Consider the following 12,234-nt stretch of genomic DNA (forward strand, 5'->3'; position numbering starts at 1 on the left):
CACAACCGCGATTTAGTCAAGCTCCTGTTGCATCCACAGAGCCATATGCATGCTACTCCCCTCTCCCCCAGGTTACTTGGTCCGCAGCCATATACAACAAGGACACAACAAACAAATTACACCTTAATATAAAGTACCTGTGATAATAGAACTCAAGGTATAAAAGCATGCAAGAGTGTTTTAAGCAAAAAGCTTGACACAGAAAACAGAAACAGAACAATTATCCACATCAAACGCACGGAAGGCACCATCAAAATTAACCAAATGATAGTATCAGAGGAATGAAATGATCAATCTAAGTCACTATTTAATTTTAATAGATTTCATAGAGTAGGAAAATTTATCTGAATTCTCAATGCGACAACAACCTAATTTCGCAATGGCCTTGGCAGCCGACGTCTCTATCAGTCTTTGTCTAACACCATCTCTATTTGCATAAAGCCTTGTCTGCCAATGCAAGCATGACATAGTTACTCTGTATCCACACCAGCCTTTCCTGACCTTATAAACATGGGTATAAACATTGTCCATGCGACCAGAAAGCAATTCATACGAGAAAAATGACCAACACCGTTTACAGTTAAGGACCAATAAATCGTACAAAAATGGAATATAAGGTTCGTGTTGCTACTATCTGCATAAGCCGTACTGATCTTAAACACACACACAGGAAGGGGCACAGCCATATATTAGAACAAAAATTAGGAAGTGCCTTTAAAAATCACTGGATTGCCACAAGGTTTCAGAACAGCAACAAAATCCTGCATGTGTGTTAGGGAGGGGGATTAGTGAAGCAACCAACTATGTCTCCCAGGACTGAAATGGGCGCCTGATTTGCCCCAAAAATTTGGCCCCAAAATGGCAGAACAGCTACAGAAAAGCACCTAGTGAGGAGGGATCAGAAACAACCAGCCTAATCTGCACCCCATCCAACAACAGAAATCAACTACTGCGAGGGATCGAACACTGCGGGATTTGCACGGGAGCGACCTAAAAATTGCTAGGGAAAACATGCTCAAATTCGCCCCACGCTGCTTCAATCCGAGCTCGATACGTCACTCAAACTCACATAGCTCTGATAAAACACACACCCTGACATGCCCCTCGAACTCCCCTTAAACATGCAGAGCCCCCGCCCCACCAAACCCTATCAAACTCACCGGAGAAGCTCCCCTTGTCGGCGCGCAGAAACCGAGCCGACAACGGCCGAAGTTCATGGTACCCTGCGAGCGCACCTCTCACGTACAGCACCTCGTTCGCCGCAGCGGCGTCCCCCTCGCCGTCGAGCCAGACATCGCCACCAAAATCGCCTCCGCTGAGGAGCAGAATGATGAAGGGGGGAAGAGGTGGGGAAAACGGAGGAGGAAGATGAGCAGTGCATCCTCCGAGTAGGCAAAAAATAAGGGGCACTGGGGAATGGGCCCGACCGAAAACGTTTGTCCAGCCCTGTCTGAAAAGCGGCGGCGCTGAACAAATTCGCTTTTAAGCATTTAGGATAGCTTAATTCATAGTATTTCACAAAAATAATATAAGGTCCTTTATCACAAATAAATATTTCAAAAATTACAAAGAAGCCATTTTAATTTTGGATCTAACCCTTGGACGGAGTCTTAGTACCTAAGAAACCATTAGATGGGCCCAAATGCATTATTGCCATTTGTCATATGTTGTTCCATGCATCACCACCACACAACACCTATTATCACCATCACTACACACTATATATACCCCCTATTTTTACTGTTTGCATTTTTACCACACACTTTCACCACCGACCATTTTCCACCTCTGCCACTTTTGACCTCCTCCCTGTGTGAAGCCTTTTTTGCTGCACAAACTTGGCAGGTACCAAAACTAAATGTAGTAGAGAGTTCTCATGCTACTCCTATTGCTTTTCATGATTGTTGCTTGCAAGATTGTTGTAGAGTAAAATGCATGTTCAGTCAGTATTTTATAAAGCTAAGCTAGAACCCATATGCTCTGTGTACAAGTATTTCTTTTGCTAATATTTAGAATTAGAACACATCTGACCCTGCTAGTAATCACCATTTTATTTGTTCACACAACATCTGGATTCCATCTCCACATGCACATACACAACACTAGAATTTGAACTTGGTGTCACTGGGAGAGAGAGACTTAACTTCTTAAAGAGTGTAGTTAGCAGTAGCATGTGGTGGTAGTCGTCGGCCTCGGCTGTGTTGGAAAATTAAGCAATTTCGAGAATAACAATTTAATGATTAATTCCATAATATAGATCATGACGACAGTAGCAACTAACAGATGCATCTCAAAAATACTAGAAGTATTAAACAACCCAACGAACAACAATATGAACTCGCAGATCATAACTAAACAACAGATTGAATCACAATATACGTACTGTTACGGTGGAGAGGAAGCTGTTGCTGTTGCGTTCGCTTGATGAAGAAGACGGCGGCGCGTCGCGCACCCGCCGGTTCGAGGAGGTAGACGATCCGTGGTTGCAAGGAAGCGAGCAGTCGCGCGGAGCGCTTCCCAAAAATCTGCTCTCCCGATCGCCAGTGCACGCCGGCGCTCGGGATGGAGTAGAGTACGACGACAGCGCAAAAGCGAGAGACAGGCGAAACCCTAGCTCGGTTGGTTGCGTACCGATCGGAGGGACGGGGCGGCTGTATATATAGTCACGCAGGTATAGGTCGGTTCGGTTTAGGAAATCTGAACCGACTCCACAAAATCTGCACGCGTCCGTACGTGACAAAAAGATAAGAAGCCCGGCCCCGCACCGGCTCGGCTCGAACTCGATCCATGAAACGTGGCGTGACGAGGCGAGCGGAGGAGGAGGAGCGCGCGTGGGGATTTTCCTTACTCACTTGCTCAATAGGTGAGAAGCAACATCTCTTATATGTTGATCTCACTCACTCTAAACTATTAAGCTGGGACTATTCCCTTTCCAATCCCATCGTCCCACTTCATGAATGAGTCTTTAAATTTTTCAGAATTTATTAAAACTTGGAATTGGACTGATCAAGCCCACCAAATTCTAACAGTACCACGCCGCCGACGCTGGTACTCCGTATTTACCAACGGGTCTACTACCAGTCATCAACAGCTATAAAAACAACAAACGATATGCCAAATCAGGGTACGGCTCCTGCCAATTGCTAATTAGAGCATCTTCCTACATTGGAAACAAATGTTGGGAGCCTCGTACTATTAATAGTAGCTCGCTGACATGGTCATTCCTCGAACCACCAATTTATCCCTATCACATGTCCAAGAAAGAAAAACAAGGTCTACCACAACCTTTTAATTAGCGCTTGACGCCCTATAAGCAGGGGCTACTCAGCCGGCCCATCTCTTTTCGTACTTACTTAAACACCACATTTCACCGATTTGCAGGTAGCCACGGGTTCGTGATCCATCCACTAACCACCACTCCAATCTCTCTCTCCCCCTCGTATTCGTTTTGCTCTCACGGAAACACAGAACGAGAGCTCGACCGTGGGAGGCGAAAGGAATGAGAGGGATGGGTTCCCCCAGCGCCGCCATCCTGTTTTCCTGCGTCGCGATGTCCATGGTCGCTGTCGGGTCTGCCGCGTCTAACAACTCGAGCTTCATATCAAGTACGAGAGCACGCAATCGCGACATATACAAAATGCAATCAGATACACTGTTCTTTTCGGAAAAAAAAAATTATACTACTAATGCTCCCTTTGTTTCTCCTTGTGAACATTGAACCGCAAGCTAATACACTGATGCGTCCTTCCTTATCTTTTCTCTCCTTGTTGCCCGTGTCTACATTTTGCTGACCACGCAATCAGTGGCGGCCCTTGAAAGCGCGGATCCAGCGTCGTCGCGCAAACTGTTCGGCATTCCCATGATGGATCAAGGTATCGCTAGCTACTCTGTCCGTCTATCTTGATTAATTTTCGAGCTCGCAGCCTGCGGCACCTACACCGTGGGATGCGTTTGACATTTGGGTGTGTTCTGATCGGTGGGTGCGGGCTGGGCATGTTACACCATCACATGTGCAGGGGTCTGCCCGGTGCGCTTCGACCAGATGCAGCACTTCGGCAGGATAGAGGCCACCTGCAAGGGGGACCAAGTGCCGACGTCACAGTGCTGCGATGCGTTCGCGTGCCCCTATCGGGACGAGCTGAACGACCTGGAGAACGGCTGCTCCACCGAAATGCTGATCCGGATCAACACGATTTGCATGCTGCCGACGTCCTTCTTCGTCGAGTGCGGGAACTCGCGGCAGGGGATCGACTGTGAATCTGTGAAAGGTTAATCGTGCAAGTATATTATTAACCCACGTGGCTGCCGGCCTGCGCGACCGGCTGCGCGGTCCGCTGGTGTCCTTTCCTGAGATCGAAGTGAGAAAACCCCACGGGATATGATGTGCTCGATCGATCAGTTATTGGCTAGTTGACGACCGAGCGAGCCTATCTACATGCCCGGCCCGTACGTGCCATATGTACATTTGATTTGTGGAATTGAATTTGTTGGAAATATGACCCAGAGGCAACAATAAAGTTTATTATTCATGCTATAATTGTATTAACAGGAAACTAAATACATGTGTGGATAAATAAACAAATACCGTGTCCCTAATACGCCTCTATTAGATTAGCTCGTTGATTAAAAGATGGTTAAGGTTTCCTAACCATAGACATGTGTTGTCATTTAATAACGAGGTCATATCATTAGGAGAATGATGTGATGGACAGACCCAAACCTAAGCATAGCTTTTGATCGTGTCACTTAAGTTTAAATTGCTAATGCTTTTATTATGTCAAGGATCATTTCCTTAGACCATGAGATCATGCCACTCTCTAGTACCGGAAGAATACTTTGTGGACATCAACCGTCATCTCGTAACTGGGTGATCATAAATGTGTTCTTCAAGTATCTCGGAAGGTGCTTGTTGGGTTGTATGAATCAAGACTGTGATTTGTCATTCCATGTGACGGAGAGATATCACTGGGCCCTCTCGGTAATATAACATCCTAAAGATCTTGCAAGCATGTGACTAATGTTTAGTCACGGGGATATTATATTGCATGTTCTCGAACCAGTAGGATCACACATTTAACGGTTAATGTCGCTAGGGTTTGATGAGATAAATAGATGGTGATACCGAACATTGATTCGGAGTCCAGGATGGGATTCAGGACATCACGAGGAGCTTCTGAATGGTCCGGAGATAAAGAATTATATATGGAAAAACTGTTTCGGAAAAGTTCGGGATATTTTCCAGTATTGACCGAGAATATTCTAAAAGGTTCCGGAAGTTCTCGGAAGGTTCTGAAATGTTCCGGATTATTCCTGAGAATTTAATTGGGCCTCTGTAGTAATTAATTAGAGAAATCTAATTAATTGCCTTTGGTGGGAGCTGTCCACCACGTGGTGAAACTCACGTACGTGGGGAGGCAGAACAGAAGGATTGGGAATCCTTCCGGGACTCCCTGGCCGGCCACCTCTAGGAAAGGAAAAGGAAAAACTGAATTAGGGAATTGATCCCTATGTGATCAAATTCCTATTTCTTGAGAGGCAAGAAAGGAAAGATGAGATTGTCTCCTTTACCTGCCTTGCCGTCGGCCTCCTCCCCTATATAAGGAGGGAAGGGGCTGCCCCTTGGCTGAACCCGGCTCCTCTCCCTGACCTCCTCCTCTCACGCGCACGGTGAAGCCCTGCCCGTGGAGAACTCCATCATAGCCTACACCACGCCGTTGTGCTGTTGGAATCTCATCGACCTCTTCCCCTTGCTTGCTGGATCAAGAAAGAGGAGACGACGTGAAGCTGAACGTGTGGATACCAAGAAGGTGCCATCGTTTAGGCACTGAGATTGATCTCATCGAAAGTTCCACTACGCCAACAACGATCCCGTGATCGTAACGCTTTGTGGTCTACGAGGGTATGATGCTCATAATCTCTCTCGTTACTTACATCTAGTAGATATGTTCTTGGGTTTCTTCCGCACATCTCGAGGAAATTTTTTGTTTTCCATGCAACGAACCCATCAATGGTATCAGAGCTAGATCTATGCATAGATGTTTTGTACGAGTAGAACACAACTTGGTTGTGGGCGTTGATGTTCATGTTGCTACCTCTTTTGTGCACTTCAGATTTTGCGGGATAGTGGGATGAAGCAGCTCGGACCAATCTTACTTGTCATCGCACAAGAGACCGGTTCCGCAATTGACATGCAACTTGTATTGCATATGCGGCTAGCGGGTGTCTGTCTCTCCCATATAGTTGAAATCTAATTTGCAATGGGAGGCCTATATGGTTAATAAGCAATTTGTATATCACCGTTGCGGCTTTTGCGTAAGTAAGAACGATTCTTTTAGTGCAGCTCCTAAAGCCACGTAAAACATGCAACAACAAAGTAGAAGCGTCTAACTTGTTTTTGCAAGGCATGTGATATGATATGATATATTTGATGTATGAGATGGTCATGTTTTGTAATAGTTCACGACTTGTATTTCGATGAGTTTGGTAACCGGCAGAAACCGTATGGTTGTCTCAATAATTATTGTATGACCTTCGTGTCAACGTTTTAATCGCCATGTAATTGCTTTACTTTATCGCTAGTAGTAGCAACAGTTGTAGTAGCAATAGTTGGTGGAGGCAACTATACTTGACGCCCGAGGACCTAGGCGACAGGCTGGTGATGATGGAGATCATGCCCGTGCTTTGGAGATGGAGATCAAAGGCACATGAAGAAAATGCCATATCATGTCACATTATTTATGCATGTGATGTTTATCCCTTTTATGCATCTTATTTTGCTTAGTTGACGACGGTAGCATTATAAGATGATCCCTCATTATTAATATCAAGATAATAATGTGTTCTCCCTTAGTATGCACCGTTGCAAAAGTTCGTCGTTTTGAAGCACCACGTGACGATCGGGTGTTATAAACTCTACGTTCGCATACAATGGGTGTAAGCCAGTTTTACACATGCAGAAATACTTTGGTTAACTTGACGAGCCTAGCATGTACAGACATGGCCTCGGAACACAAGGAACTGAAAGGTTAAACATGAGGCATATGAATGATATGATCAACATGCTGATGTTCACCATTGAAGCTACTCCATCTCACGTGATGATCGGACTTGGTGTAGTGGATTTGGATCATGTGTCACTAAACAACCCGAGGGATGTTGATTTTAGTGGGAGTTCATAAGTAATTTGATTAGCGTGAACTAATTATCATGAACATAGTCTAATTGTCTTTGCAAATATGCTGTAGATAAATGGATCGTACTACGTTCAATATGAATACTCTCCTAGAGAAAGATAAACTAAAGTCCAATGGAAGCAACTTTACGGACGGGTTTCGTAATGTGAGGATTATCCTCGAAGCTGCCAAAAAGGTCTATGTTTTTGATGCAGCGCTTGGTGCAGAACCCGCAGCAACTGAGTCTGCTGACGTTAGGAATGTCCGGCTGACTCAATCTGAGGACCACAATGCAGTTAGGTGCGGCCTCTTGATTGGTATGGAACGTGAGCTCCAAAAGCGTTTTGAGCACCACACGACATTTGCTATGATTGGGGAAATGAAAACTTTGTTTCAGACCCAAGCCTGTGCGGAGAGGTATGAAGCCTCCGAAAAGTTCTTTAACTGCAAGATGGAGGAGAACAACTCCGTTAGCGAGCACGTGCTCAGAATGTCTGGGTACGCCGACCGCCTGAAACAACTGGGAATTGTGATTCCTAATGAATTAGGCATTGACCGGGTTCTTCAGTCACTACCACGTAGCTACAAAAGCTTTGTGGTGAACTACAATATGCAAGGGATGGATAGGACACTTCCTGAGCTCCTCGCGATGTTAAAAACCACAGAGGTGGAAATCAAGAAGGAGCATCAAGTGTTGATGGTCAATAAGACCACCAGTTTCAAGAAGGCAAAGGGAAAGAAGGGAAATTTCAAGAAAGGTGGCAAAACTGTTGCCACTCCCGCGAAGAAGCTCAAAGTTGGACCTAAGCTGGACACTGAGTGCTTCTACTGCAAGGGGACTGGTTACTGGAAGCGTAACTGCCCAAGTACTTGGCAGATAAGAAGGTTGGCAACGTCAAAGGTATATTTGATATACATGTTATTGATGTGTACCCGCCTGGATATTTGATACTGGTTCAGTTGCTCACATTTGTAACTCGAAACAGGAGCTACAGAATAAACGAAGACTAGCAAGAGATGAGGTGACCATGCGCGTTGGGAATGGATCAAAAGTTGATGTGATCGTCGGCGGCACGCTCCCTCTACATTTACCTTCGGGATTAGTTTTAAACCTTAGTAATTGTTATTTGGTGCCTGCGTTGAGCATGAACATTATATCAGGATCTTGTTTAATGCAAGACGGTTATTCATTTAAATCAGAGAATAATGGTTGTTCGATTTATATGAGTAATATCTTTTATGGACATGCACCACTTGTGAATGGTTTGTTTCTATTAAGTCTCGATAGTAGTGATACACATATTCATAATGTTAATGCAAAAAGGTACAAAGTGGATAATGATAGTTCCACATATTTGTGGCACTGCCGTCTAGGTCATATTGGTATAAAACGCATGAAAAAACTTCATTCTGATGGACTACTTGAATCACTTGATTTTGAATCATTTGATACATGTGAACCATGCCTCATGGGTAAGATGACTAGAACCCCGTTTTTAGGCATAATGGAACGGGCTACTGACTTGTTGGAAATCATACATACTGCTGTGTGCGGACCAATGAGTATTACAACGCGCGGTGGATATTGTTACTTCCTAACCTTCACAGTAGATATGGGTATATTTACTTAATGAAACACAAGTCTGAAACATTTGAGAAGTTCAAGGAATTTTAGAATGAAGTGGAGAACCATCGTAACAAGAAAATTAAATTTTTACGATCGGATCGTGGTGGTCAATATTTGAGTTACGAGTTTGGCACACATTTAAGACAATGTGGAATTGTTTCGCAACCTACGCCGCCTGGAACACCACAACGTAATGGTGTGTCCGAACGTCGTAATCGTACTTTATTAGATATGGTACGGTCTATGATGTCTCTTACTGATTTGCCACTGTCGTTTTGGGGTTATGCATTACAGACAGCCGCATTCATTTTAAATAGGGCACCATCTAAATCCGTTGAAACAACACCGTATGAATTATGGTTTGGCAAGAAACCTAAGCTGTCATTTCTTAAAGTTTGGGGATGCGACGCTTATGTCAAAAGGCTACAACCTGATAAGCTCGAACCCAAGTCGGAAAAATGCGTCTTCATAGGATACCCTAAAGAAACAATTGGGTACACCTTCTATCGTAGATCCGAAGGCAAAGTATTTGTCGCTAAGAACGGGTCCTTTCTAGAGAAGGAGTTTATTTCGAAAGAAGTGAGTGGGAGGAAAGTAGAACTCGACGAGGTTCTTGAACCTTCTCTCGAATTTGAGAGTAGCGCGGCGCCAGAAACTGTTCCTGTGCAGCCTACGCCAGCTAGAGAGGAAGCAAATGATAATGATCATGAAGCTTCGAATGAGACTACTACAGAACTTCGCAGGTCGACAAGAACACGTACCACTCTTGAGTGGCACAATGATCATGTCATGAATGTCATGTTGTTAGACAACGATGAACCTACGAATTATGAGGAAGCGATGATGAGCTCAGACTCCAAAAAATGGTTAGCCGCCATGAAATCCGAAATGGGATCCATGTACGAAAATCAAGTATGGACTTTGGTAGACTTACCCAATGACCGAAAGGCCGTTGAGAACAAATAGATTTTCAAGAAGAAAACTGACGCTGATGGAAATATTACCGTCTATAAAGCTCGACTTGTCGCAAAAGGTTTTCGGCAAATTCAAAGAGTTGACTACGATGAGACTTTCTCACCCGTAGCGATGCTAAAGTCTGTTCAGATTATGTTAGCAATTGCTGCATTTTTCGATTACGAAATCTGGCAGATGAATGCCAAAACCGTGTTCCTTAATGGTCACATTGAGGAAGAGTTGTACATGGTGCAACACAAAGGTTTTGTCCACCCTAAGGATGCTAATAAGGTATGCAAACTTCAGCGTTCCATTTATGGGCTGAAGTAAGCATCTCGGAGTTGGAATCTCCGTTTTCATGAGGTGATCAAAGGGTTTGGATTTGTCCAAACTCATGGAGAAGCTTGTATTTACAAAAAAGTGAGTGGGAGCTCTGTAGCATTTCTGATATGTATGTGGATGACATATTGTTGATCGGAAATGATATAGAACTTCTTAAAAGTGTTAAAGGCTATTTGAATAAAAGTTTTTCAACGAAAGACCTTGGTGAGGCAGCTTATATATTAGGCATCAAGATTTATAGAGATAGATCAAGACGCCTAATAGGGCTTACACAAAATACATACCTTGACAAAGTTCTGAAAAAGTTCAGAATGGATCAAGCAAAGAAAGGGTTCTTGCCCATGTTGCAAGGTAAGATATTGAGTAAGACTCAGTGTCCAGCTACGGCAGAAGATAGAGAAAAGATGAATAGTATCCCCTATGCTTCAGCCATAAGCTCTATTATGTATGCTATGCTGTGTACTAGACCGGACGTGTCTCATGCTGTTAGTTTGACTAGCAGGTACCAAAGTGATCCAGGAAAGGAGCACTGGACAGCGGTTAAGAATATCCTTAAGTACCTAAAGAGGACTAAGGAAATGTTTCTCGTTTATGGAGGTGACGGCGAGCTCGTCGTAAAGAATACTTTGTGGATATCAACCGTCATCTCGTAACTGGGTGATCATAAATGTGTTCTTCAGCCATCTCGGAAGGTGCTTGTTGGTTGTATGGATCAAGACTGCGATTTTTCACTCCATGTGACGGAGAGATATCTCTGGACTCTCTCGGTAATATAACATTCTAATGAGTTTGCAAGCATGTGACTAATGTGTTTAGTCACGGGTATATTATATTGCGGTACGAGTAAAGAGAACTTGCCGGTAACAAGATTGAACTAGGTATGGTGATACCGACGATCAAATATCGTAGGAAATTTTTTGTTTTCCATGCAACGAATCCATCAGAATTAACTTAGAGACATGTTGTACTATCATGTATCACTGGCAAACGATCGATATAAAATGTCACATGACACTTCATTTGTTTCAATACTTCATTTGTTTCAATCAACCGGTAGTACGGTCCGTGCATACGGTCCGAAGCGATGAGAAATGCTGAGTTCTTGAAGCGCGCCTCACTTCCACCTCTGTCGGGGCGGTCCAAATTTGCTCCTCCCATTAGAATTTAATTTGGTTGAATTTGAATTTCGGATCAAAATCATGTTTGTGTGCAACATGGAGTTGTAGAACGAGAGACAAATTCAGAAAAACGATGGTTTCAAAGAGTAACTGGAGTTAGGTATAGATGTACTTTCATGTAAGTTTTATCGAATAGTCAAATTTAATGCCAGTCGAACAAGTTGATATTTCGAGAAATCCAAAATAAATTCTACGAACTCAAATGATGGGTGCCCAATGGTTTTGGTAGTACAGGAGAACAGGCACGCCAGTAAATTTTTGGGTCTCAGCCTCTGTCTCTGTGGCTGCGTCTATCTCGATCGTGTGTCTCGAGATCCCGGCCCAATTAGCATGGTCATTGTTTCTTCTTTTCTGCGGGTCCCACCCTCTCTCCTGACCATCTTCTTCTTCCCTGTTCCCTGTCCAGTCCGCGACTCCCATGGCAGGCAGCGGACGCGCCACCGTGCTCCCGCCATGACGCGGGAGATGCGCCGCCATGCGCGACATCCCGACGTCGGCCGCTCCGCAGCTCCATCGCGCAGTTGGCGGCTGTGGTGGCGGCCATGCCTCCTCTTCTCGTAGTCTCCTTAATTGAACCGGGTCCAACTTAACCTGAGTTGCACACTTGCACTAAGTTAGTTTCTCTGGGTCCTGCTTCATTGAATGTTGAACTCGAGTACTCGACTACCCGAGTTTAGCAATTAACTGGCCCTGAATTCCGCCGAGGGCCTATTTACTGGAGTATTACTCCGTAACTATGCTAACTTGATGCTTAACCTGAGTTAGCAACTAATTTGCTCGATCCTATCAACTGCCAGTAGGGTGCCAGCGACGCAAGATCCTATCACTGCCAGCTCAGCGGGCGTCCACCGCACGCGCGCACCCGGCCGGCTAGCCTATAAAAGAAGGCCTCCTCCTCGCCTTGTCCGGCTAGCCTATATAAGAAGGCCTCCTCCTCGCCTTGCACGGACGAGGACGAACC

At 44.6% G+C, this 12,234-nt stretch overlaps 1 protein-coding gene across 1 annotated transcript; it reads left to right on the top strand.

Moving 5' to 3' along the window:
- The first annotated feature begins 3,389 nt into the window (after window positions 1–3,389).
- On the top strand, window positions 3,390–4,522 carry LOC100823332 (GPI-anchored protein LLG1). Its single transcript, XM_003580029.3, has 3 exons — window positions 3,390–3,605; window positions 3,804–3,872; window positions 4,017–4,522. Exons 1-3 carry the CDS (start codon window positions 3,500–3,502, stop codon window positions 4,271–4,273), a joined length of 432 nt encoding a protein of 143 aa, XP_003580077.1. The 5' UTR covers window positions 3,390–3,499; the 3' UTR covers window positions 4,274–4,522.
- Window positions 4,523–12,234: the final 7,712 nt, after the last annotated feature.

This window comes from Brachypodium distachyon, chromosome 5 (assembly GCF_000005505.3).
Source record: "Brachypodium distachyon strain Bd21 chromosome 5, Brachypodium_distachyon_v3.0, whole genome shotgun sequence".
NCBI lineage: Eukaryota > Viridiplantae > Streptophyta > Magnoliopsida > Poales > Poaceae > Brachypodium > Brachypodium distachyon.